The following is a 27885-nucleotide window of genomic DNA, read 5'->3' as shown; positions in this document are numbered from 1 at the left end:
TGTTCAGTTGTATTGATGGATTGTCATGGATAACATTGTAGAGTTTTTAGGCGAGTTGTTTGTTTTTTCCTTCAGGAGAACCAATAGAGCCATTCCTGTAAGAGACACGATTGTCAATGATCATCCACCACAACTCGAGCGCATTCTTGAAACAGAGAGGGTGCGATGGAGTTGACGAATACAATGTTCCTCGACACACATTTACATAGTGTTTTTACCTTTGACCTCACACGGAGCGTCACCAGCATTCATTTTAGACTCAACGGGAGATAGGATTCATTCAATCCCTCACACACTCCACACGGGGTAAAAGATAGCATATCTCTCTGCATAGAAACAACAGATACACGGCATGTTTTTGTTAAGATTTCACATTTATTTAGATCTCTGTTGCTTTTATAAACAGTCCTTGACAGTATCAGACCGCAAGTGAAACACTTCTGTCTCAATCGGCACCATTTAGGGTGTTTAGGGATAGTTTGTGATGGAAACAGAACAAAATGTACACAAAATTACCTTGCAAAAAAAACAAACATTGTTAGACAAAATATACATTTAATTTCTCATACATTTGCTTGTAGGGTTGATCAGTGGCTGTGCATTTTATAGTTGATGCCCCAAATAAAGGGATACACACAGAGAGCATACAGACAGGCTTCTGAAAAATAAGAAGCAAATACAATTGGTTTCGTTGGCGATTCGCTCCGTTTATCATGAGGTTGCTGGAGAGGAGAACGAGCGCCAGTGAACTCAATATAGTTCTGTAATTACAAAAATGTAGTGATCAACAGCGGAGTGAAAACCTTGCGACTCTCACGGAAGGGTGAAAATCAAACGTTTCAAATGACAAAGAGAGGCATCAGACCCTGTGCAGTCCAAAGGCCATTGCATGGCATCATTGGCACGACTCCAACAAAGTATTTGGGTTAAGCGTGATAAGTGCAATTTACAGTGGCACCACTCGATGACCTTGTGTTCCTCAATCTAATCTCCTCACTCCGGCAGAGTGAGACAACGCTCTCAACAGTTTACAGACTCCCATCAGTTGAGGAGTGGCTATTGGATGGAAACCGCCGAGTTCTCCAGTTAAAGTAGGTTGAGTGGAGATCAATGGGGTGTGTGTATTGTTGAGAGTGCTCTTTAAGGTCTGACCATTAATGTGTATTGATGAGGAGCTCTTTTCTATCTGGAGAGCCCAGTCCCTCACTGTGTGGTCTGCTGACAGTGGCAGCAGCTGTATCAACAGACACTTACAATGTAGCGCTGCAGCAGACAGACAGACACAACCTGGGCTAAGGACCTCAGATGGTCATGTGGTTAAACACACACATAAATATGCACCCCCTAAACACACGCACACACACCAGGCTTAACCCTCCACCCCCTGGCTTTTACTGGCAATGACAGAGTGACCACCACCAGAGGACCATGGGGCCAGATCATGCTGCTGACAGTGATGACTAGGGCCAGGTGGAATCGGTGGAAAACTCCCTTATCAATACCCCTAAAGTCTTGTCTGTAAATGCAATTGGTACGATTGTAGATATGAATGTATTGTAGCTGTATTCGTATCGTAGTGCCATTTGGTTTGAGTTGAATGCCATGTTAGTCCCTCAGTTTGTTTCCGTCTAGCTCTACCAATGAGATCTATCGGCTGTTTGATTACAGAGTCATGTGGATCGCATAAAAGATGTGAACATATATCAGGTATGATGATGGGGGGGGATACCTACTTTGTGCAGCACATCATGATATAGTATTTAAATCTTTTTTAAAGGGTGGTGTATAAGAGTACATCCCAGTCTTTTCCCCTCCCCACCCATCAGTTCATATAAAAGTCCTTATTGCTCTGAGTTCAACTCGCTCTTTGCTCCATTGCATTGTCAATCATGTTGATGATTTTACTTCTGTGATACCACTCTGCTCAAAGGTTAGAATTCAAACCAGCTCAAGCAGACAGGGAGTGGTTGGAGCACAGTCCTGTCAGTCTCTTTGCAAACAACCAATCAGTGGATCTCCTCCAACTTGAGACACTCTCACTCCCCAGTCCATCCCCTCACTCCCTTCCTTTTGACTAGGGTTGCAGAATTCCCTGAACTTTTAATAAATTCCCTGGTTTTCCAGAAATCCTAATTGGAAGATTCTGGATTCCCTGCTTATTCCCTTCTGATTTCGGGAATCCTCCAAATGGGATTTCGGGAAAACCAGGGGAATTATTGAAAGTTCCCGGTATTTTGCAACCCTAATTTTGAAGATGTGGGGTCATCTGAGAGGAGCTAAGACAGAAGTCCTTCAACCTATATGAACAATATAGGCTCATCTGAACACGTTTCCAGTCCCAGTTTCATAGTCCTAGTCGGTATCCCTCTCCTCTTTCTCTCTCTACTGGATACAGACGTACTTCTTCCACCACGACTTGGACAGTGTCTTCATCTTATCGGCCGTGCTGCGCACCTTCCTCTCCCGCCGCGCCCTCCTATCGGCGTGCTTCATCCCCACGGCGATGGCCGCGTCAAACACCTCCTTCAGGTTCTTCTGGGTGAGCGCCGAGCACTCCACGTACGCCACGGCGCCCACTTTGTCCGCCAGGGCGCGGGCGTCCACCTCGGCCACGGGCCTCTCCCTCCGCCGGGCCAGCTCGATCAGTACCTTGACGTCCTCGCGCAGGTCACACTGGGTTCCCACCAGCAGCATGGGCGTGAGCGGGCAGCGCCGGCGGATCTCTGGGACCCACTTTTCCCAGACATTCTGGAAGGAGGCAGGGCTGACCACGCTGAAGCAGAGGAGGAGGGCGTCGGTGCGCGAGTAGCAGAAGTGACGGAGCTTATCGAATTCATCCTGAGGGGAGAGAGAGAGAGAGAGAGAAAAGAGAGAGAAAGATGATGTTATATAAAATCCATCAAGGTCTAATCCCTAGGTAGTAGAGTTTTACCAACTCCACTGTCTGATGTATTTCACTCCAAGTTTCACACACAAACAAACCAGCTTCACACCAACACATTGCAGTAATCGCTTTATAGGTCAATGCAAAACAAGCAGGCAGAATGTCAGTGGAAATAAATGGTGGTGATAATCTCTCCATAACAAACCGTGTGAGAGAAGTCTGTTTATGTTGAGCAGTAACCTCCTCTTTCATTATCACACTGATCTCCCAAATGAACACCGTGGAGCCACAGAGCCTTGGGTAACAAGGCCTCTCACATCCTTGATTACACAGATTAAGGCTGGCAGAAACTTGACACAAATCCCTCTCTCTTTTAACCCTTTTCAGAAACCTGACAGGGAAAGGTACTTTTTTATATTCAGTAGCCTCTGAGTGGAATAGTCTTTTCCCACACGTTTTTTTCCAAATCATACTTTAAAATTTAGTGTTTCCAAACTGAGGTGACGGCGCAGAGATATTGGCTAACATACAAAATGCATCAATCTTGCTGAGCGGGGAGTGACTTTTTTTAATTAACAAGGTAATTCTCAGGAAACCAGTTATAAAATGTCTGTAGCAAATTGAGTTACATAACCATGATGCATCTGCAGAAATCATCTATCATTCTGCAAAAATCAACTATCAATCTGCAAAAATAAACTATCATTCTGAGGACTAAGATGTTTTGTTTTTGGAAACATGTCTTATTATAAAATACATTTTTAATTTCTGACGGATTATTTTTTTTTTATTCACCACAATTCCACATTACCGAAATGCGTCCAGATGAGATTTTGGGGGGTAATGTTATTAAAAACATTATTTACAAAAACCTAACTTATTTGAATAAAACAAAATATGTTGTTGTAGTTTGTCAATAAATCATAAAAATTGTATACGAGTTGAAGTTTACATTAAAGTATAATATTTATTACATACAAACAGTGTCTCATTACCGTACCACTTTTTCAAGTTCCTGTAAAAACTACAATCAGTTTTGAATAAATAATGTTTTATTCACCCATGATGGATCATCTAGAGGAGCACAAGTTAAGTTAATGTATTCGCTTATATGTGTTCATAAAAGGTTATTATTCTCAAACACCCCCTTTTACCCCTCTTGGCTTTCTCATTATCGAAATGGTTAAAGTTAATGGTTAATTTCATTCGACATATTTTTATTTTCAGTGTTATGTTTAACGAACCTTTATTTTCATTAGGGGGGGAGCAATGTAAAAAAAAAATATTAGAAATATAGATTTGTTTATTACTTTTTGGAACTTCGAAAACTGTTACGGAAATGAGAATTTTGTGAATTTGTTGGTAAAATGCATATCTGATAAAAAAACATAATAATTATGCAATAGATAAGTGCAGATCCTAATCTCAGTGATTTGTCACGCCCTGGTCTTAGTATTTTGTGTTTTCTTCATTAATTTGGTCAGGCCAGGGTGTGACATGGGTTAATTATGTGGTGTGTTTTGTCTTGGCGTTTTTTGTAGGTATCGGGATTGTGGTATAGTGGGGTTATCTAGAAAAGTCTATGGTTGCCTGAAGTGGTTCTCAATCAGAGGCAGGTGTTTATCGTTGTCTCTGATTGGGAACCATATTTAGGCAGCCATATTCTTTGAGTGTTTCGTGGGTGATTGTTCCTGTATCTGTGTTGTTTGCACCAGATAGGCTGTTTAGGTTTTCATGGTACATTTATTGTTTTTGTATTGTTCGTGTTTCATCTTCATTAAAGGTGTATCGAATTAACCACGCTGCATTTTGGTCCGATCCTTGCTACACCTCCTCTTCAGAGGAGGAGATAGAAGAAAACCTTAACATGATTAAAGAAGGCATTTTGTGAAAAATGTTTATAATTTTAAATTTTTTACAGTTTTATGAGAATGACCTAACAGCCATAGCAGCGTTTGCTATCGTATATCTCAGGCGTTCTCAGGGTGCGGTATCTGTTCTCCTGCTATGATATTGTATATATGTACAGTAAGTGTTTGTTGACTTTGCATGTGTTTGCCCCAGCTTTCTGTGGCTGTGAGAGTGGAGGATTTAGAAGTTGTGTACAAAGTAAACAGATCCATTCAGCCCTAAGACCACTGTGAGGAGTTCACTACAGTGCATGTACGCCCAGAAGTGTTTGGGCCTTGTGTTCATTCCAATGGTTGTGAACTCTACACTCAACCAAACACAGTCAAGTCTTCTTAGAAAAAACAACTTGGATGTTGTGATTGTGTTTACAGTACTGGCAGTGCCCTGCGGTGCTAGTGAACTTCACATATATATATATATATATATAGGGAAGGGCACTCAACTTGTACTGCACTGACTCAGATGACTGATTGGCTAAAATAAACAGCTAATAAGATGATAGTTGGAGCTGTATTGTTAGATTTCAGTGCAGCCTTTGGTGTTATTGATCATAATTTGTTATTGAAAACTCACTTGTTATGGCTTTACATCACCTGCTGTCACATGGTTGGAGAGTTACTTATCAAATAGAACTTAGCGAGTATTCTTCAATGGAAGATTCTCTAACATCAGATATGTACAGTGCGGTATCCCTCAGGGCAGTGGACTTGAGCCACTGCCCCTCTCTATTTCTACAAATGATTTGCCACTTGTTTTACAAGAAGTTAAAATGATGTCTGCTGAAGTCTGCTGATGATTGCACCCTCTACACATCAGCACCTACAGCCAGTGAGCTCACTGAGACTCTTAAAGAGGACTTACCTTATTGTCAGAATGGGTGATTAACAATAAACTGGTCTTAAATACATCTAAAACCAAAAGTAACGCATTTGGTTAAAAGCATTCTCTTAGACCTAAACCTCAACTGGAGTGGTGCATAAACCCGAACTCCTAGGAGTAACATTGGATGATCAGTTGTCATGGTCAAGTCATATTGACAAAATTGTAGTGAAGATGGGAAGAGGAATGTCTCTTATAAAAAGATGTTCTGCGTTTTTGACACATATCAACTATACTAGTTGTTCAGGCTTTGATTCTTGTCCCATCTTGATTACTGTCCGTTAATATGGTTAGGTGATGCAAAGAAGCTGCAGCTGTCTCAAAACAAAGCAGCACGCCTTGCCCTTAACTGCACACACAGAACTAACAGTTGAAGTTGGAAGTTTACATACACTTAGGTTGGAATCATTAAAACTTGTTTTTCAACCACTCCACAAATTTCTTGTTAATTAACAAACTATAGTTTTACTTTATGCATGACACAAGTCATTTTTCCAACAATTGTTAACAGACAGATTATTTCATTTATAATTCACTGTATCACAATTCCAGTGGGTCAGTAGTTTACATACAATAAGTTGACTGTTCCTTTAAACAGCTTGGAACATTCCTGAGAATGATGTCATGGCTTTAGAAGCTTCTGATAGGATAATCAACATAATTTGAGTCAATTGGAGGTATACCTGTGGATGTATTTCAAGTCCTACCTTCAAACTCAGTGCCACTTTGCTTGACATCAAGGAAAAATCAAAAGAAATCAGCCAAGACCTTAGAATTTTTTTTGTAGACCTCCATAAGTCTGGTTCATGCTTGAGAGCAATTTCCAAATGCCTGAAGGTACCACGTTCATCTGTACAAACAATAGTATGCAAGTATAAACACCATGGGACCACATAGCCGTCATACCGCTCAGGAAGGAGACGCGTTCTATCTCCGAGAGATAAAAGTACATTGGTGCCGAAAAGTGCAAATCAATCACAGAACAACAGCAAAGGACCTTGTGAAGATGCTGGAGGAAACAGGTACAAAAGTATCTATATCCACAGTAAAACGAGTCCTATATCGACATAACCTGAAAGGCCGCTGAGCAAGGAAGAAGCCACGTCATAAAAAAAACAGACTACAGTTTGCAACTGCACATGGGGACAAAGATCGTACATTTTGGAGAAATGTCATCTGGTCTGATGAAACAAAAATAGAACTGTTTGGCCATAATGACCATCGTTATGTTTGGAGGGAAAAAGGAGAGGCTTGCAAGCCGAAGAACACCATCCCAACCGTGAAGCACGGGAGTGGCAACATCATGTTGTGGGGGTTTGCTGCAGGAGGGGATGGTGCACTTCACAACATAGATTGCATCATGAGGGAGGAAAAGTATGTGGATATATAGAAGCAACATCTCAAGACATCAGTCAGGAAGTTAAAGCTTGGTCGCAAATGGGTCTTCCAAATGACCCCAAGCATACTTCCAAAGTTATGGCTTAAAGGACAACAAAGTCAAGGTATTGGAGTGGCCATCACAAAGGCCTGACCTCAATTCTATAGAAAATTTGTGGGCAAAACTGAAAAAGCGTGTGCGAGCGAGGAGGTCTACAAACCTGACTCAGTTACACCAGCTCTGTCAGGAGGAATGGGCCAAAATTCATCCAACTTATTATAGGAAGCTTGTGGAAGGCTACCCAAAACGTTTGACCCAAGTTAAACAATTTAAAGCCAAATACTAATTGAGTGCATGTAAACTTCTGACCCACTGGGAATGTGATGAAAGAAATACAAGCTGAAATAAATCATTCTCTCTACTATTATTTTGACATTTCACATTCTTAAAATAAAGTGGTGACCCTAACTGACCTAAGACAGGGAATTTTTACTAGGATTAAATGTCAGGAATTTTGAAAAACTGAATTGAAATGTATTTGGCTAAGGTGTATGTAAACTTCTGACTTCAACTGTACATGAACAACATGCATGATAGTCTTTCATGGTTGAGGGTTAAGGAGAAATGTACTAATTCTCTGCTAGTCTTTTTAAGAAACATTTGTGTGTTGAAAATGCCTAACCAATTGTAAAATCTATTTGCATATACACTTTAAACAGACATTAATACCCCACGAGACACGCCACTATGTGATTCTTCACAGTACCCAAACCAAAACCAGATTTAATGCGTCACTCGTGTCATCGTGGAATGCTCTGCCACAAGAGGTTACTCAGGCAAAAAGAAAATTTAGCTTTAAAAAAACAGATAAAAAATTATTTATCACAGTGCCTCTCCTCTTTACAAAGATCATATTTAACTGTACTGTATGTAGGAATATGCATATATTAAGTGTGTAAATAGTATATTTGTTGTCTCTTGGTGTCTCTCTTATAAAAAAAAAATATATATATATATATTAAATTTAATGTAATATGTTATGTTGTTCTTGTCTTTTACTGTTCTGTACTTTGCATTCATATGTTATATGTGGACCCCAAGAAGAGTAGCTGCTGCATGTGCAGTAGCTAACGGGATCCTAATAAACTAAACTATGCTCTCTGGGCTGGGTTGTAGCTATAGAAGTGAAATTACGACACCACCCATGCCCAGAGAGAAAACACCAGGGCTTTCACAACCTGTTCTCTTTCTAGAACAATCTAACCATGTTAAAAAGGCTTAGCATGACGCTCAGAGCTCAAGCGCACAACTCTCAGTTACACCAACCGCGCCTGCCTATGCCTGCAGAACGACAGAGAAAGGGGGCGGGGGGGGGGGGGGGAAGAGGAAGAGAGCATAACGAGATATAAAAAAACATGCATTAACAGCTACTTTCTGTGATTGCGTCGTCTCCCTCCCTCCTAGCGGTTGCCACACAATGTGGCTTCAACCCAGATCTGTTCTGTTCTAATGAGTCCCCGCCGTTCTAACGCCTCTAAGCATTCCCAAATCCCCCCTCCCAACCCCCATCCCCAAAAGCTATGCCAATGGATTTGCCTGGATCCCACTTCAGATGTAGAGTGGCAGCAAAGCCCAGGAATTCATTTCTCTCTAAGGGGGGGGGGGTGTTAGAGAGGCATTCTCAGGAGAACCAGCGGGCCCCACAGCTGCCACAGAGTAGTGGTAGAGCCTGGGAAATAAGACGGTGCCCCAGAATGCTGCCTTGAGCAAAACCCACCAGCAAAGACGACACGCAACACAAAAGCCAACACCGTCTCTGACTCTAAAATCATGTAACATGTATGAGAACCAAGCAGAAGAAGGAAAATGGCCGTTGGGGGAAGTTCAGTGGTGCTCAGCATAATTTTTCCTCTGGGCATACATGCCTGTGACAGAGAGCGGTGAACGCAGCACCAATAGGTCGAAGCATACTGTGTGTAGTATGTGAGGTGTTGCTAGGGTTCTCACCTGTCCAGCAGTGTCACAGAGCTGTAGCCTCACAGGGTGTCCATCCACCTGCACCACCGCTGTTGGGGGGGGGGGGGAGAGGTAGAGAGAGAAAAAATAATCAGCGCGGGGCTATAGTCCCATCTGCCTCCACATTACTCCACCTGACACTTTAAACAAACATACACACACACAGAAAGGAAGAGACCCCTGACAGATGAGAGGCCAGCCCACCAAAAATATCCTCTGGGAAAAACAAAGGCAAGCCAGTTTGACGTACTTCATACCCCCTGGACACAGTGAACAGAAAGCTCACCCATCCCCCTAACTCAGAGTGGCGGTCTTGTCTCGCCCACCCACTCGCCCAGTTAAAGTAAAGGCAATAACTTCTCTCTTTCATACCATATTCTGTTCTTTCAAGCTTTGAAAGCCCTGCCAAGCTGTCTACAGAGGAAACCAAAGCGGATTTGTTTGTTTAGTGACTCTCCCAATAGCTTTCTCCAGATTGGAAGAGTGCTATGAGTCATGTCACGAGCAGTTTCATTATAGGCCATGTTTCAAAAGAGCCCAATGTGGTGAAGCTTCTGGAAGTGTTTACAAGGCGCCCAAGATATATGGTCACATCACCTGATCAAAGAGCTGTGGGGACTAGTCCGCAGCAGCATCGGACTACTCCTCATTAAACCCAGCGCCTATTGTGCAATCGTTCCCCAATCAAAGACATATGATCTGCCTCATATTCTACTTGGGCCCAAAACACTCTCTCTCCCCCCCCAAGTGTCACCTGTGGAATTGCATAACTGCCCAGAAATCAGCTTTCAAAAGACGGCTCTGATTCCAGGGACGGAAAAATGACATCATCAAATGGGGCCCCCAAACTGCACAATCCCTCTCTGTCATGAGGGAGAAAGACAATCTCTGCTCAGAGCCATTGCAACAGATGTGTCCATTCCATCATAGCAGAGAGACGGCTTTCAGGTCCAGGCTGACAACAATGGCCAGAGTTGTTCAATCCAAAGCCAAGCCTGCCTGCTGAGAAGCATGTTCAACAAGAATGTTCTGTTCGTTTTAGGCCTTATAACTTGGATTTCTGGGGGCAGTGAGAGAGGGATGAATACTAAGTGTATTCGTGTGTATACGCCTATTAAAACATGTAATAGTCTCATTCAAAACCTTCCATAGCGGTTGGCATAAGTATAATTAGGTGTTTAGAATGATAGAATGGTGATAATAGATGTATATTCCTGATGTACGGATAAGTAAGGGCAGCTGTGTCTATCATTTTGAATGGCCATAAAGACAGGGTCACATTTTCCTAATCAAGCCATCCCTAGACTCCTAAAGTTATCATTTACATTTAACATTTACATTTAAGTCATTTAGCAGACGCTCTTATCCAGAGCGACTTATCATGTCATGCAAGTTTAGATGAATCCAGACATTGCGTTTTGGTGGAGGTTTCCTGAGATCAAAGTTTATAGCGACAACTTCAAAAGGAAGGATAGGCTTCTCCTGAGATAATGACGCGCTAACGTCAGTGTGTGCGGGCGGGCGTTGTCATCACTTGCCAACTGAGGTTAGTTTCAACAAGTATGCCGTTTAAGTTTTCAACCATTCCGTAGGTTAGACAAACATTTGCTGGTGGCTACGTTTTGGAAAATGGAATTCTGCCAACTGGAAATTACAACAGGCCCGGGCGTATAAAATGACCAGGGCGCATCATTTGTGTGCAATAATACAAATATCTGCAGACAGACGGTCGCTGCTGTTAGCCTCGAGGGCAGCAAAATGACACAAGAAAAGTTAGGTGATTCGTTCCGCAGAATTGGTGGCTGCAAGACAGAGCCAGCACATTTCCCCGTTACAATGTAACAGATGTCCACTATGGTCAATTAAGGCTTTGTTACAATGTAGCAATGTGCAATATATGGGTGTTGGCCCATAGTCAAAATCAAAACGTAGCAATGTGCAACAGAAAACATGTTTTATGTTTATTTTATCTGTCTGGGAAGTTGCAGATTTGTTGCCTGTCGGAGACTAATCTATCATTATTTATTTTTCCAATAATAGTGCCACAATAAATGGTTTTAACTGGCTCACCTGAAAAGTCATCAAACGCAGTGGGGACGTACTTCGTTGGATAGCCATTCGTTGTGTAGCTGACAACTAGGCTGGTCTTCCCAACCGCTCCATCGCCGAGCAGTACGCACTTCAACACCCGCTCCTGAGCCTCGAGTGGCCGGGTCGTTTTGGGTTTGTGCGGCGGCACTGGAGGAGCCATGGCCTGGTTATAATCCATTGGAGCTGGAGGTGACATCCAGCACTGGTTACGAACACCTTTTCCTTACTCCAGTAGGAGCAAATAAAGAGAGCACCATGAAAATGTCTTCTGTAGCCTATAATATATTTGTCAATTAGACAGGTTGGTCTATAGCCGTTTTTTTATTTGTTAGAATTCAAAGCAGTAGTCTTGTGCTCTCCAAAGAACTAATACTCAGTATGTGTAAAAAGTTGAAAACAGGCACTTCTCTCAGGTTTTGAATACTCGTTGGAGGAGGGTCTGCTTTATAACTTCAAGCATGATTTGACTATTCCCTCCCCTCTTCCACCACTGCGCTTTGAAAGGAAGCGAGTTGATGGGCACGCCTTCTGTCAGTGGCAAAATGAACATATTCATGTTCCTGTAGGTTTATGTACCTCAGGGGTCCCCAATTACATTCAGCCCTGGGCAGATTTTTTCTTGAGCGGATGGTCGGGACCTGAACATAGTTATAAATAAATTGGGAACAGATTTCCTAAATTAAAATAACTTTGTGCTGATTTAATGAGGATTGTAGTCTTTTATGTCCAACAGCGAAATATATGTATATATATGTTTTTCTGCTCAGAATTGGAGAACCCTGGTGTTCTGTCTTCAAATGTAGTATATTGAACACCTCACATAATTAATAGACGTGAATTTGTGTAGCCCACCATTCCCTGTTCCTATTCATTTTAGAATAACACAAAGAGAAAAACTTGAAAGGCAACCTTTGGAGAACTTTGACATGCATTGCCCCTTTTGGAATTTACCTGCTAACTATTTCAAAGGAGGGCCAGTAACTCAAAACACAATTCTACAAAAACAAATGTTGGCCCTACCCTTCAACTGTTCATGGCTAATTGGCATTGTCAAGCAGCTAGTTTTGAAAGGAGACATTTCTTTGACACCCTACCTACTCAACATGTTTGACAGTGAGTGTGGCACACCTTTGACAGATTTAGGCTGATACAATATTATTTCAATGGCCGACATTGAGAACAGATTCAACAGAAAGACAAACGCCTATGTGCCTACAAACTAGGCATAATACACATTAATAACACCTCGTTTGAGGTCAGGGCATGTCGAGACTTGTCAAGGTAAGCACAGTTTAAAAGGCCCAATATCCTTCTGTCACGTGCCAACCTTTAAATAAAGTACAGGCTGAAACTCCAGTGAGGCCCATGGTCGAGTTTGGACTAGGCCCATAAATTATGTCGCCTACAGCGCTATATTTGAGCCTTGAGCAGGCAGTACTGCATTTGCCGTCGATTCCGTCATTTCTGTTTAACTTTACCATTGGGGTTTCCCTTTACCAATTCTAAAGATATCTCAGCCTCGTGGATCTCTGCATATTAAATTCTGCAGAGTCACTGTCAAGGCGCCAATCAAGGCGACTTCACAGGATCCCAACTGGCTGTCCATCAAGTGTAAGTGTCGTGTTCAAAACATCAATCAAAATGGAGTGACACCCTCACGATGAATCTGTGACACAGTATGGCTGTTGCAGTACATGCGTTAGCTTTTGTCGCCTCCCTGTGGTAAAAAAAGCCAGTCATCAAAATGCTCTACCTCTTTTTCTTTCCTTTTAGTTGAGCTTTAAAACGTTTTTACATTAAAAAACTCTGTCTTCTCTCTCTCACAAACACGCACACGCACACACACGGTGGTGTGAAACGCAGAAAGGAATCAAACACTAGACTCCCGTCAAAATGTTGATTTATTTTTCAAGATTTTGCCTAATATATATATGTATTATTGCAAGATTCAACGTTTGGAGACCCATTTGTTTTTTGATCATACAAAATTATTCATGTTGGTCTATGCACAATACAAGTAATGACATTTAATTTGAGGTTTGTTAAGATTTGCTCTCGTGTCCTTGCCTCTTCTAAGGGGTCGTGTAATAAAGTCTTCCTGCGAACCATAACCCATCTCACCACTCATCTTCCAATTCACCATCTACCAATCTACCAAGGGTTCAGGTCTGTCGTGGGCTTCCGGCATCCCTAGTACCGTGTAGTGAGATCAGTGCAACATACTATAGGAGGGAGACATCAAGTGTTGGCGAACAGGCCAGATCATCTAACCATGTCCTGGGATAAAGTTAATTCTAACTCTTACAATTAAGAGCTGTGGCACACAGTCAAAACATACAATAATAATAAGGTAGGGGGAAATGTATCCTTCAAAAACAGGTCTCGGGTTATTACTAAAGCACACTGCCAGGCTGTGGTGAGGAACCGAAGGCAATAGATGTAAGGAGGTGGGAATTTCTGTGGCGGCATAATCTGAAGTGTTTCTTTGTACTGAAATGGTAGTGATGACGATGATGATTGTAAATGATTGTGAAATGACTCAAAAAAAAAAAGCCTTGGTTTCAGTCCGACGTGAATGGCCTGTTCCAGAAGACGTCTAGGAGCAGTTATCTAGCTAGTCATTCATTCCCTGACGACTCCAATGGAATTGTTCCACTGCTCTATGTTCGCCACATACTTCGCTCTGAGACTGCCGTCGTTTAAGTCGTTTGTTGGGACATTTGGTTAGCCAGGCAAAGTCAATCAGTTCATGCACTAATGGGACTGTTGATAGAAAGGCACCCATTGAGTCATCGCACTCAGAACACCCTTTCAGGCTTGACGTAATCTCAGAAACCCCAAAACTAAAATCTCATGTAATTGCGTCAGATGCTCATTTAGGTTCTTGGGTGAGATGTATGAGAAAAAGATACTAACAAGACAAGTCTCCACCCCCCTAAACCGAAACTCTCAGACCAAACATGGGCCAAATGTTCCCTCCCCTTCTGAAATTTGAAAGACACAAACACCTGCGAAATCTTGATTTGTCAGGTGATATTTAAAAAAAATCCAAATCGGCACACTGGAGCAAAGTTCCTCGTTTGTCGTCGCATTTCAAAGTCTGTTGGCAGACTCAACCATACCATCCTACGTTTGCGAGCATCTGTCCACGAGAGATTAGGCTCGAGGGTACCCTCTGTGTGGGTGATTGGGGTTCAACGTTTGGGTAACAGTACCCCCCTCCATAGATCTTCAAATTGTCCATCTAGCCCTTTTATTTTTTCAACTCCTTTGCATGAACACTTCCGATGCATTACCGGAAGGACATGTGCGTGCCTCTGTTTCCATAACAATTGTCCTGTCATTATCAAACCATATTCTGGCTGGCAATGAAGGAGATTAATAGAACTGTTTCAGTGCTCCAACATCAGAAGTCTGGTTTAACCGTCAATACTCAGTACTGTATTACCCAGATTCATTTGACCTCAATCTCAGATGAAATCCTAATTAACTGCATTTCCCCCAATTCCATTCTCACGGATATTTGGATCTTTAAAAGTCATACGGTGTAACATTTTTGATCATTGTCTTCTCGACTGTGAATTCAGAAAATGCATTTCGAGGCCTGGTTCTGACTGTGCTGTTGCATCCTGCAGCTGAAGGCCATTTTTAGAAACCTCACTGGTTGTACAGTCTGTTGAAACGGGAACGGAAGACGCTCAACGTCGATGAACACCAAATGTTGTGGGGATGATCACGTGGGCAAAAAGAAACAGAACATTTGAAATGAAAAGAACAGTTGTGGCTTTAATAGTTCTCAGGTAACAGGTTCAGATCAGCGAGCTGCATGTCAACTCACACATACTGTGTACACACACACACACACACACACACACACACACACACACACACACACACACACACACACACACACACACACACACACACACACACACACACACACACACACACACACACACACACTCGTCATGAGCACAAAAGTGCCATCATTCCCTCACACAGACTCTACCACACACACATCCTGATTCCAAGTGTTAGGCTGCTATGAATAATGGTGAACTCCGGTTTGGTGAACTCCAACTTCTGACCCCGTCCTCGCTCCTGGTGAACTCCAGTCCTGCTGGACTCTATACTGAAGTTTTTACTTCCCTCTGTTCAGATATACAGGTGTCAATAAGGAACCCACAGGTCTCATAGAATCGGAGGTTCCAATCAGTCTTATTATTTTACTGGACTGCAGCTGTCTGTACCATTCAAGCCACAATCACCCATGTAGGCCATGCCTTAAATCTTCCTTTGAAACAGCAACAACTCTCGTCCAGATATCACTTCCGTTCCCTCACCCTCACCCAGTAGCAACCTACCCTATCCCACCATAACAGTATCATCGTGTCCCAACCCCATGCTTCGACTCCCCACACAACCTGCCCAATCTCAGAAGCTCCGCCTTCTGGAGCTCTGAGCAGACTGCCGAGTAAGACATCTGAGTGACAGCCTGTAACTCCTCCTCTTCTCTGCTCCTCATCCTCCTCTCCGCCGTTACTCTTCATTGTGTTTTGGGCTTCGCACCGCCAGGGGTTGGGTCAGGAGTGGGGCCACCACCTTGGGCAATTCTGTGGAGACTGTATTATTAAAGAGAGGGGTCAATGTCACATGATCTCATTTACATTGGTCATTGACAAAGGTTATATGCTTTTTCCATACCGTTTCTCCAATACTGCCAGCTATTACAAATTGAGTAAATGTCACAGTGATTCAGAATTCAGTGCAGGGTCTGCAGAGCTGCAATGGAAAACTACAGGAAGGAAAGAGGAATGTTTCATTCCACTGTCGTGCCACAAGATGGCGCCATACTCACATGTCCTTGACATTGTCAATCTTTGCCTGAATTCCTGCAAAGAAGCCATCCACTTTTGCCTGGAACATCAAAAGAGGTATTGATGAGAAACACACGTCATTTGAACAATTGACAGAAGTACCTCTTTTTGCTGAATTAATCAGGAGAGCAGTTGTCCGCAGCGTGAGTGAGATTTTACCTGGTGCTGCCTGTAGAACAGCGGTAGAGAGAAGAGAGTGATCACAGCTGGAGAAGAAGACAGAAAGGGAGGAGTGAGCATGTGTCGAGCCTTCCGATTGAGTACACAGCTCCTTCAGGCTAACAACGTGGCCCGTGCCCTTTTATTACAATCAAACAATATACAGTGAGCGGCGTCTTCAACTGAAATACGAGAAGTACAATCTGCGACAACGTCAGCATTCGTCAACCAATGGTGTCCGTCTCTACAGGACAAACGGGACATCGTGATTATTGAATGGCAATACAGTAAAGTTATTCAAATGCTGATGCTAATGGTGTCTGTGATTCTCACCAATGATGAGCACTGTAAGGCCGTTACACAGGACTCCCAGGAAAGTCACCAGGTACATCAGAGCCAGGAGCTGAGAAGAACGGGAGGAAACACACAGTGAGCTCCACATACACAATTGAATGTACTCTTTGCATGAAGCATGGCAAATTCCATCAAAATGTAAACATATTTAGCGGAAGACTTTAGCCATTGTAACTTAGTCATGCGTGCGTACATTTTAAGTGTGGGTGGTTGTCCCACCTAGCTATCTTAAGATGAAAGCACTGAACTGTAAGTCGCTCTGGATAAGCGCGTCTGCCAAATGACTCAAATGTGATATGTAAATGAATGCATGCATCATATGTTAAAATTGCACATGGTCCCTGACAAATGAATGAGTACATGTTTCCCAGATCATCCGCCACAACCCTGCTGGAGTTGGTGCAATACAGCTCAGTGGGTTGTCCCCCCCACCCCACCCCACCCTCTCGGAGAGGACGAAACTCCTCTCGTATCCTGTAACTGGGTGAACAGCCACCTGTGTCCCATGTCACATACCGGCCAGGTCAGGGTTGAGACCGAGGGACTTAGGGGCTTCTGGGGCTCAGGCTCAAGGCTACGTGGCACAGTCACACTGGCTCTCACTAAACCGAGATCAGTCACACTAAGTACTCCTGCTGTAAATGTACATTTAATCCTTGAAGCATTATGGTGCAGCCAATATGACTGTTGTTGATTCAACGTGCCAAATGTTTTAGTTCTACTTTCCTGGTAAACCGGAGATAAAATGAATGAAGTCCAAAAGGAAGGTTTCGAGCAGAAACGCTTTATCATTTGACAACGAATTGAGCTAGCCGGATGTTTGCAAGCATACAACATCTGCTGTATGTTTTGCCTTACTATGGCAAGCTTCACCGATATGTCAGGACTGACCCTCTGTAGAAAAGGTTCTACATGGAACCCAGAAGGGTTCTACCTGCAACCAAAAAGGGTTCTTCAAAGGGTTATCTTATGGGGACAGCCGAAGAACCCTCTCAGGTTCTAGATAGCACCTTTTTTTCATGTTCTGTATGAAACGCATACATAGGATGGGGAGAAGGAAAGGACAAGAGCCCCTGAATGGCCTCGGCAAGCTGTTAAAAGTAACCTTCGCATAAGCACTATGTTGTTTTAGCCTCCATAACAAAATGACACCACTGCGATGCTTCGAGAGCACTCACGGACACTTGTAAAGGGAAGATGTTTCTTATTGTTACCCTTACAATACGACCCGTTTTTCTTTGTGTGTATCGTTCGCAATGCAAAATTGAATACAATCCCGAAGTTCTACAAACTCATAATTGTGCTTTTGCTGCCAGTTTGCTGGCCAAAGCAAAATCATTTTTTGATAGGATGTTTTCTGTGATTCTTAATGTCAACATGTAGGGCAGTAGTGTATCTGTACAGGCACTCCAGTTATTAGTTCCTTCATAACACTGCAGCAGTGTGATGGCTCTCCAGGCCCGCTACTGCATTGCAAACCCAATAAAAGTTTACCTGTAGTGACTTTGGGTAAGAAAAGGCTGTACTAAATGGATGCCACTCCGATGCGACCGAAAACAAGGACACATTTAAAGCTGCGGGACTGTATGTACATGATTATCACAATCGCATGAGCCACAGTGAGTTGTGGGTATGACAGCAGCTGTCTCTGATAGTGGCGTTGTTCGGAAACACAGTCGTGGCGACGGAAGGCATAACAACGTCGTCATCTCCGGTGAACGGGGAGGCAGGCTGACGCCGGTACAGAACAGAACAGAAAAAAGAGAAAAAGATGGATAGAGAAAGGGGAGGGAGGGATGCCTGCTCGAATGAAAGAGAGCAGAGCCCAGACAGCTAGATGTAGTAATGGTGAAGTAAATCCGCAATGACAAGATGGCCTCCTGTAAACACGATAGTGGACAGGGTTCAAAAGACAAGGAGAAGGGAAGGAGATTAAAAGACAGACAGAGAGGGAGAGAGAGAGAGAGAGAGAGAGAGAGCAAGACAGAGAGAGAGAGGGGCGTATTTTTAGGGACTAAAGGTCTATGCCATTCTGAAGGACTTCCTTGTGTAAAAAGTTACTTGAACATTAAGTGAACGAACTGGAGATCGAGAGGAGCCGTCGAAAGGGGAGCATATAAAAAAGTTACACGGTCATATTCTGGCCAATTCCAGATGAAGATCGATGAGATCCAACACCCAGGCAGTCTCACCTTGAGAGAGTCAAAGAGGTTTCCAACCAGGACGAGATTCTTGAGTGAGTTGGCAGCAGAGACGACTGTGACGATGGTCTTCTGCGTGTATTGGTCCGCCAGCTCCCCACTGAAACTGATGTCCAGGTCCAGATACGCCCTGAGGAGAGAAAGAGGGGGGGGGGGGTAGAAAAGGAGGGATCACTATAGCGGGGGAGTGATGGAGATAGAGTCCAGGATCGAGGAAGCAGGGAAGAGGGTGTTGATTAGAAAACGAGTGGTCGTCGCCACCAACACACCCGGATGCTTGCACAGTTTGTTGTCTCATGTCATTATTTCCAGCAGCGCAGATACTAAAGAAAAACGTTCCTTTCAGATCCTGATGGATGAAGTCTATCGACTTTTTTGGATCAAACAGCAGTGGTTAGCCTAAACAAATCATAAAACACACTGTCGTTTTTTTTTAAAGGCAAGCCCACTGGACTGTGAGCCCAGGCTGGATTTATTTTGGGAGGTGAGGGGAATCCAGCCAATTAAGAAACGATTCCTGAATTCCACTCCCACTGCATCATTAGAGAAGAGAGGAAATAAACAAGAGTGGAAGGGAGTGGGGGATGAGAGAAAAGAGGAGAGGACTGGCGAGTCACTCACTTGAAAGGGTGCACTCCGTCTCCCATGTTGAGCACTTGCAGGATTTTATAGTAGAGGCTGACTGAGATGGTGAAACACAGGGCGCCCAGGGAGATGGTGGAGATGACTGTGATGATGCTGAGCTGGAACAAGGACAGCAGGCCAACCACCAGCCCTGTGAATACCATGCCTGTACGCTCTGTGTCCTTCCAGTAGATCAGATCCATCACTGAGGAGAGGAGGAGGGAGAGAGGAGGGGAGAGCAGAGGAGAATAGATGGTAACAGAGGGATGGGGAGGGGAATTGACAAGAGAGGGAGAACAGGTGGAGAAATAAGAATGTTTCATAGTCTACATGTTCTCTTCACATATAAACCAATGAGGAACAGAGTGGAAGCTAACATGGACTCAGGAGTCTTCATTGAAGCAGGGTGGGGGAGGGGACAAGCCCATGCATTTGACACGTCCTCTATTTTAGTTGCTTTGCGAAAGGCAGCAAGGACAGTCACAGCTGCAAGTCTGTCCTCCTCACTGTTCCTGCCTATGTGCTTTTAACAAAACCCCCACAGCATCACCAGCCAGTCAGTCCCTGTTTGGCTCTGACTCTCCAGTGTTCGGTGGGCCAGAAGGCCTTTCAGCCATGCGTAGGCAGAGCAGAGGGACAGTGATCACCAGGCAGAGAGAAAACACACACAGGGGCAGGGGGAGACGTCAAGCCTAACCTGGGCTTAATATAGCCTGCACTCTGTATAGAGCAGGGGTGGGCAACTCCAGTCCTCCAGGGCCTGAGTGGTGTCACACTTTTTCTCCATCCCTAGCAAACACACCTGATTAATCAAATTGCATTCTAAACTGAAGATCATGATTAGTTGATTGTTGGAGTCAGGTGTGTTAGCTGGGGCAAAACTGTGACACCAATCAGGCTCCAGAGGACTGGAGTTGCCCCAAGGGCGAGAGAAGAGTAAAGAAAAGAGGAGAGGAGAGAGGGACTTTGCAGGAACCCTGAATTTAAATGTTGACTCGGAGAGCACCTGCTGACAGTCTTCAAGCCCGCTACCACCCCCTCTCAGCACCCTGTCCGTCTCCCTCGATCAGTCACCCAGCAACTGGAGCCGCTGCGACTGGGCCCTCTCAGTGTCAAAATGGAGGCTCCCCTGGCCTAACCCCTCCATGGAATAGTTAAAAGTAGCTACAAACAAAACAAACATTACAACCAAAACACTGATAGCACAGTGTAATAAAGCTGAACACCAGCAGCTCGCTAACCCTCGGACGTGGTAAACTGCAGTGACAAAGGCATGTGGTCATTACTCCATGGCTATTAGTGTATGAGTGAGCCTGGGAATTAGAATAGAGTGCACTGATATATCTGACCAGCAGGAGGACTATTTATAAACATTACCACAGACTTTTAATACCCACAAAGCCTCCAGCACACACACACCTGTCCATTGTCCCAACAGGTGGAACTGTAGCAAACAGCCCACTTTGATGTGTTGGCACTTTGCGACATTGACCAGCATGTGGTAAGACCGTTCAATGCACAGACTAAGTGCACGAAGAAAAGGAAGACATACCACAGCAAGTTAGCCTAACGCCGGGGCAAAACAACCCCCTCGTGTGACGATCCAATAGGTTGACTCCATACTAAGCCATGACTATATTGGTTGATGTTAATATAGTAATACAATGAACTCTCTGAGAAGAGTACAGACAACATGAAGCGGGGAAGGGGGAGGGGGGAATACAACCACGAACACACACACACACACACACACACACACACACACACACACACACACACACACACACACACACACACACACACACACACACACACACACACACACACACACACACACACACACACACAGATCAAAATGAAAGCTGCATTTGCCATAATCTTAGTGAAACCTCTCTATCTGTGCCAACGCAGTACTCCTCTGACTGAACTAACCAACACAGAGCTGAGCACTGACTGCCTGACCGTGAATGACTCAATCGTTACATCAACATGAGACATTACCAGTCAACCAATTGGCAGCCTGACCTGGCATTACTTACCACCACAACTATAACCACCACCCAGCCATTGTAACACTACGGTGCGTGCGGGAAGTCCCAGAGTGACCCTGTGAAACACCTTGGCTCTGCCAGCGCTGCTGCCCAAAGAGGTAACCCTGTCAAATGGTGGCACAGATCAGCTGATCACGCTACTAGCCTCTTACATACAGAAACAACCACACAGATGGCCCCTACATGCTGTCACAAAGCTATAACACAACTCCGGATGGTCACGTCTAGGGATGGGATGAGCAGATTTTTAATGGACCAAAAAGTGTTGTTTTTACCGTGGAAAAAAAAACAGTGCGATACTGATCCCATTGCTAAGCAGGCAGACCCACACAACTCTGCACAGTTGGTACGGTCTCAAACACTCCTGGTCAGTGAGTGGTCAAAATCCCCCCAAAGACCCATGGCTGGAGCTGGTCTCCTGACGTTCAGACTCCTCTCCAAACTCACGGTCACTAAATGCATGGCTCTGCAGTGGACAGACAGTCAGTCCCTACATGTGGAAACAGCCCGACGGCTGAGGACGATAGGCACTGGAACTCTAACTGTGCCCTGATCTTGCCGGTGTCTGAAAAGAGACACTGCTTTGCCCATTCAATAGGTCCCTTGCCTCCCCGCCTAGTCAATTCACTGATAGATCTAAGTGTGCCGACTGCCACCGTCTCATATTGTCTCCATCTTGTCTCTCTGAGGCCAGGGTCTTACCATTAATGTTGGCCATTTTGGTTGCTGCTCAGGCGATCCCCCTTCTCTCTCTTTGACTCTCACGCAGTCCCCCTGCTCTCTCTCTGCCACTCGGAGCTGTTTTTGGCCTCCCCTGCCCCGTCAGCAGTACAGAGACCTTTCAGCCAAAAATAATCTGCCCAACAGGGCCCGCCCCCTCAAGACTCATGGAGACTCCAATGTAGATAGACAGATAGATATAGAGATACTGTAAGATAGATACCCAGTACATTCACGTATACACACATTTAGTACCTGCACAGACAGAGACAAACCTTGAGACAGAGAAACATGTTGGTATACACATAGATAGCCACAGCTGGATAACATAGAGGACATACAAAACCACTAGAGGCCCAAAGAGACATAACCACAGACATTCAGAGAGAAACACTCACACGGAAACGGACATAGACACAGACAGAGAATTACACAAAACACTTACGTAAGCAGAGACCGAACAGGCAACAGCTAACAAAGGAGCAGCCATAGAAGTAAATGCACATTATTGTGACATACATACGGTACCGTGCTTCCCGTAAGTACACACTCTTAGAAAGGGTTCTTTTACTGTCCTCATGGGAGAACCCTTTTTGGGTCCAAGTAGAACCCTCTGTGGAAGGGGTTCTACCTTGAACAAAAAAGGGTTGTTCAAAGGGTTCTCCTATGGGGACAGCCAAAGAACCCTTTCAGGTTCTAGATAGCACCTTTTTTTGTAAGAGTGCAGACGATAGCTCAAATAGCCTCACATTTTTCAGATGCACATAGTGGTAGTCTAACCTGTAACCGGCTAGTCCAACCTCACAATAAACATGGGGAGTAAAACATGTTCTGACACATTCAGCCCCATTCTGATACGAAAACCAGATGGTTTGCTTTACATGGTATCTAGAAACCCTTCAAGCCTGTCAACAGCTTGACCAGCCATTAATCACCCAGGGTCAGTGTGAGGGGGAGTGGACAGTACAGTACACCCAGCCCCCAGTCCACCCAGCCCCCGGGCCAGCCACTCCCTAGTCCACCCACTATAATAAGATTGGAAGACATGCCAGAGGTCCATATTGAGTGGCGCCCCCCTTGAAGAGTGATCCATATCGACCATGGAGTCCGGAGAAGATCTCAGGTCTCACCCCTGCATTCTCTCTCTCTCTCAATTTCAATTGAAGGGGCCTTTATTGGCATGAGAAACATGTTTACATTGCCAAAGCACGTGAAATAAATACTAAACCAAATTGAAATAAACAATAAAAAATTAACAGTAAACATGACTCATGAAAGTTCCAAAAGAATAGACATTTCCTCTCTCTCTCTCTCTCCTTCACTGCTCTGTCTCACATTCGCTTTATCATGTGTACAGTGATCCAAGGGATGCGGAAAGATTGGGGTGTCAGTGTGCATGTACGAGCAGACATACTGTACATACAGACCAACCAGGAAAACAGAATGATTTGTTTTGTTTGTTGCGCAAGTAGCCCATTAGCTCTCGGGAATCCCAAGGGAATGTTGCCATGGAGACACAATGGAACACTCAGGGCTCACGGCGGAATTACATTCCAGGGTCCGTGTTGCTCAAGCAGTGAGAGGGTTGTCTTTATTTCCAGTGTGGTTTGAAAAGGATTGATTGAGGAAGGCTTTGTGCTCTCAGCAACGTATCGAGGAAAGGGGTTGGGAGTGAGGTATCAGGGTAGGGGTTATTGTCTTCCGACAGACGGCGTCATTCTAACACAACCGCGTTGCCAGACTTGCTATGTGATGTAAGATAATGTAGTAGAAGCCAAAATAGATTTATTTGGGCAAAGGCAAGGGGATGTAAAAGGTAGATCCAAGATAGGAAAGTCACATAGAAGTAGACAAGATGTGCTACAAACGTTACCTGCTACGTGGATGCATATCGCCGGGCCTGATAGGCTGAACGCTGAAAACCACTGTTCGCTGACCAGCTCTTCCTGAGTGTTTCGACCAATGGAGGTGGAGGAAGCGGATGGCACGTCATCGGTGAGGCCGCCTCTTGGTCGCGCGGCCGTGAGCGTTGTGACGGTGGTTTCCATGGTTACGAGGGACTCAGGTTCAGGGGGCGGTGATGCCGCTGAGAAACAGAACACAAGGTCATTGTGATGATGTCATCACCCAGCATCAAGTTATTCTTCAACCAGGTTGCATTAGATTAACTAGAAGTGTAATTTATCAAACGATGTCATTATTTAGCCTCACCTACTTTACAATGAACAGTGATTTAGAAATCTTATAACAAAACGTGCTCATTTTGACCCTACAGAACAGGAGAGAGCATGCTGTCAGGGAGTCTAAAGCACAGTGGTGTCTGACTTCGTCTGTGGTCATGGTGCACACACACACACACACACACACACACACACACACACACACACACACACACACACACACACACACACACACACACACACACACACACACACACAGTATTAGCTCAACTCGGTTTTGTTGTGTGTAAGCCATGTTACCATTTGATGGTACACGCCACCCATTTTCAAACATAGAGTTTAAACCCATTTACCCTCGAGCAGTATCCTCGCCCACTGTGTGATTTCAATGGCTAGAAAGCCTGAAAAGATGCAGTTGCTTCTGCTTTTATCTGTAGCTCCATGTACCTCCATGCAGGTATATCTACCCTGATCCCATCTACCCTCCATCTAGATTGCCCCATCCCATCCCCACTGCCCCATAGTGAGCTCACCCTGGGGGCTCTCTGAGGGACTGTAGTGCCGGGGCTCCAGGGGCTCTGTCTCCCCTCTCTGGGTCTCTGTGTCCCTCTCCTGAGGTTCAATCTCAGTATCTAGGAGAGATGCATGGACTGTCTCAGTCTGTCTGTGGACCTCCCTCTCCCCTTCCTCCTGCTCCCTCTCCTCCTCCTCCTCCTCTCGGGCGAGGAAGGCGTGGGGGTCCCACTCCACGTCGGGGGAGTCCAGGGGGAGGAGCATTTCCACGGTGTCCGTGCGGCTCAGGGAGGTGCGGCCTCCCCTGGCCCCGCTCCTCCGCCGGCTCCCTGACGATGAGTCACGATGATGTCGTGAGGATCCGCCTGCCTCGGCCTCGGCGATGGCGATGTAGGAGAAGGTGGGCTCAAAGGAGTTCTGTCTCGGGGTCCCCCAAATGGAGGGGGATGAAGCTCCACCGTCATCATCCTCCGGACCCCCATCTTCTTCGTCAGACCACTCCCTGGCCGTCTGCAGGTCGTACAGCTCAGACTCCTCATTCCCACCTGGAGAGAACAGGCACAGGAAAAGCCTTAAAGCAAAACCTATATTGCTTTAAGTATTTTTGTATTTTTTATATTTGTTATTCTGTCCTGTATCCATGTTATACATTGAAATTGTATACGTTTTTTGTGTGATTTTTTTTTAAGCTATAAACTTAGCTAAAAACTTCAACCATTACATTGGAAACTTTCATCCTAGGAGGTAAATCTATGCAAGCACGCAATATCATTCCAAAAACATATCCCATGTTCTGTGACTTTAATGTCTATGGAGCAGCTGTTTGACGTTGCTTACTCATCTACACGTCCTCTGATGTTTTTGAGCGCTGAGTTGGGACAGCCCGGTGAAGCGCAACATGCTTTGTCTGAATGAAAGGGCAACATCCAAAGATGCAAAACACATTTGATGGGGAGTCATGTTCCCAGATTCAAACGAACAAATCGACACAATCAATCTCAGGCTACACCTATAGACTTTGTGGACATGTCATAGTATGATTTTCTTTCCTCCCATATTATGATTCTCACATATTGAAGTTCAATCATTCACGCAGTCCATTTCTAAACGTGTACAGTGTGTATGCCTTGTGTGATGTTACCTTCAGTGCAGGGAGATGTTGAATCAGGTGTGGAGGAGACAGAACCATATTCCTCTGGAAGGAAAAAGAAGCAGATTCATCAGAGACGTGCTTATTACCATTGGCTGGGGAACTATCATAACCACAGTTATGAAATGTACAGTATCAAACAGACTATTTTTATCTTAAATAACTACTGATTTACAACTGATTAAGAATTGGCCGCTTGGCAAAACTGGAGACTGTTCTATACCGTCTATGTCTACAACTCCTCTCTTCCTTCTATTTCGATGTCTGCAACTTTTAGCCAAGGCCTATTTGCATTTAAGCCTAGAGAGAGGACACTATCAAGATAACAGTTTTCCTCTCAACATCACCTACTAAAGCATTCAATATCACCTACTAAAGCATTGTATCACATTCAAAAGCAGTACATTGCGCAGAAAAGCATTATACCACACGTAGCCTATTCTCAGATGACCTGCTGTATTTCAATAGTGTCTCGATACATTGAGATGAGACTGAGAGAGCAAATGAAAGGTTTTCATTTCTATGTTTTTTTTAGGAGAATCCATGGCTCGAATCCAGGCATTTGAGTAGTCTTTTTCTAAGACCCAGTATATAATGCTAACAGCTAACTGCAGTATGTTCCCCCTCGGACAGCACAGATCAGCTCTGGCAAAGCAGGCAGGCGAGAGGCCTTCACTACATTAGCAAGCCTCCTGCCTCAGATCACCCAAAAGATCAGGCAGCCCTGGCTAAAATGAAGACAGCAAAACAACACGCAGCTTTTTTTCATCCTCATCTATCTCAAACACACACACAAACACACATAATACCAGACACAAACACACACACACATAACCAGTGCTCAGCCAATGAGAACACACACACACATAGCCGACACATCCTGAGAACACACATACACAACTGCAATGGTCTCTACAAAAGAGAAGAAAGAGGTGTGTCTGCCACTGCACTGCATCCATCCATCCATCCTTTCAACCATGTGTTTATCAAGGGAGGAAGCTCGAGAAAGAGAGGGAGGGAGAGAAAGAGAGGGGAGAGTGATGGCCATGCACATGGCTAGTACAGATGCTATACAGATAGATTGGGATGTGAAAGACAGACAGACAGACAGACAGACAGACAGACAGACAGACAGACAGGCAGGCAGGCAGACAGACAGACAGACAGACAGACAGACAGACAGACAGACAGACAGACAGACAAAAACCGACACTCACTGCAGCGGGAGAATCCTAGAACCTGGCCCATGCTCCATCAAGGCACTGCTGGGCCCATCCAGTCTGGAAGCCCCCCTCTCTTCCTCTGGATCTCTCTCTCTCTCTCTCTCTCTCTCTCTCTCTCTGCTCCCTCGTGCTTTATCCCTCTTCCACCTCCCTCCCTCTCTTTCTTGTTCCACCGATGCAGCACTGCTGTTGTCTCTGGCTCTCCCTCTATTTACCGTCCGCTTCCTCCTCTCGCTCACGGCCCCTCCCTACCTCCCTCTCCTGCTCTCTCTTTTCCCCTCCCTCCCTCCCTCTCTTGCTCTCACGTCACCATGACAGCAGGGGAGCAGCACAGGCAGAGCCAGAGAAAGAGTGTGTGTGTGTGTGCGTGTGTGTGTGTTTCCCTCTTTCCATTCATGTCTAATCATTAGTGTGTGCATCCAGCCGAGCGGAGCATATCTCTGCTTTTGTAAATTCACATAAGCACCTTACAGGGCTTTGCCTAGTTGCATGCACATAACAAAGGGAAATAATCAAGCTCATTAAAAATACATGTCCTTTTGCACCATCCCACACACAGACAGACGTACTAGGTGTTTCGTATAACCACGTGTGAGACTGCTAGACACAGCAGAAGGGTGCATTTGTAGATAGTCTGGCGGCGGTAAGCAGGAGTAGCAGCAGCAGCAGCACAG

At 44.7% G+C, this 27885-nt stretch overlaps 2 protein-coding genes across 4 annotated transcripts; both read right to left on the bottom strand.

Annotated features, from left to right (window-relative positions):
- Window positions 1-355: 355 nt before the first annotated feature.
- Window positions 356-11584, bottom strand: LOC135546103 (rho-related GTP-binding protein RhoU-like). 2 transcript variants are annotated; one of them, XM_064974258.1, is made up of 3 exons: window positions 11139-11584; window positions 9060-9118; window positions 356-2838 (listed from the first exon to the last, which is right to left on the bottom strand). In XM_064974258.1, the coding sequence occupies exons 1-3, from the start codon at window positions 11353-11355 to the stop codon at window positions 2383-2385; spliced, it is 732 nt and encodes a 243-aa protein (XP_064830330.1). In that variant the 5' UTR covers window positions 11356-11584; the 3' UTR covers window positions 356-2382. The 2 variants fall into 2 exon arrangements, with proteins under 2 accessions (XP_064830330.1, XP_064830331.1); XM_064974259.1 differs by having other exon boundaries at window positions 11171-11284.
- A 3334-nt stretch (window positions 11585-14918) lies between these two features.
- Window positions 14919-27402, bottom strand: LOC135546102 (reticulon-2-like). Of its 2 annotated transcripts, XM_064974256.1 has the most exons (10): window positions 27206-27402; window positions 25980-26033; window positions 24859-25383; window positions 24019-24231; window positions 19372-19579; window positions 18742-18880; window positions 16529-16598; window positions 16196-16242; window positions 16018-16076; window positions 14919-15781 (listed from the first exon to the last, which is right to left on the bottom strand). In XM_064974256.1, exons 1-10 carry the CDS (start codon window positions 27234-27236, stop codon window positions 15706-15708), a joined length of 1422 nt encoding a protein of 473 aa, XP_064830328.1. In that variant the 5' UTR covers window positions 27237-27402; the 3' UTR covers window positions 14919-15705. The 2 variants fall into 2 exon arrangements, with proteins under 2 accessions (XP_064830328.1, XP_064830329.1); XM_064974257.1 differs by lacking the exons at window positions 24019-24231; window positions 24859-25383; window positions 25980-26033; window positions 27206-27402 and adding an exon at window positions 22128-22234.
- Window positions 27403-27885: the final 483 nt, after the last annotated feature.

Source organism: Oncorhynchus masou, chromosome 9 (genome assembly GCF_036934945.1).
Source record: "Oncorhynchus masou masou isolate Uvic2021 chromosome 9, UVic_Omas_1.1, whole genome shotgun sequence".
NCBI lineage: Eukaryota > Metazoa > Chordata > Actinopteri > Salmoniformes > Salmonidae > Oncorhynchus > Oncorhynchus masou.
The sequence above is the reverse complement of the archived record's forward strand: the minus strand, read 5'-3'. Positions and strand labels throughout refer to the sequence as shown.

Excerpts from the sequence above, each read along its gene's own strand:
- LOC135546103 (XM_064974258.1), bottom strand. The coding sequence starts at position 11,355 with ATGTCACCTCCAGCTCCAATGGATTATAACCAGGCCATGGCTCCTCCA. Across the intron at positions 9,119-11,138 it reads TGCGTTTGATGACTTTTCAG|CGGTGGTGCAGGTGGATGGA; the intron begins GTGAGCCAGTTA and ends CCCCCCCAACAG. Across the intron at positions 2,839-9,059 it reads TCTGTGACACTGCTGGACAG|GATGAATTCGATAAGCTCCG; the intron begins GTGAGAACCCTA and ends CTCTCCCCTCAG.
- LOC135546102 (XM_064974256.1), bottom strand. The coding sequence starts at position 27,236 with ATGGGCCAGGTTCTAGGATTCTCCCGCTGCA. Across the intron at positions 18,881-19,371 it reads GACGGAGTGCACCCTTTCAA|GGCGTATCTGGACCTGGACA; the intron begins GTGAGTGACTCG and ends TTCTCTCCTCAG. Across the intron at positions 16,599-18,741 it reads ACCTCTTTGACTCTCTCAAG|CTCCTGGCTCTGATGTACCT; the intron begins GTGAGACTGCCT and ends CGTTCTTCTCAG.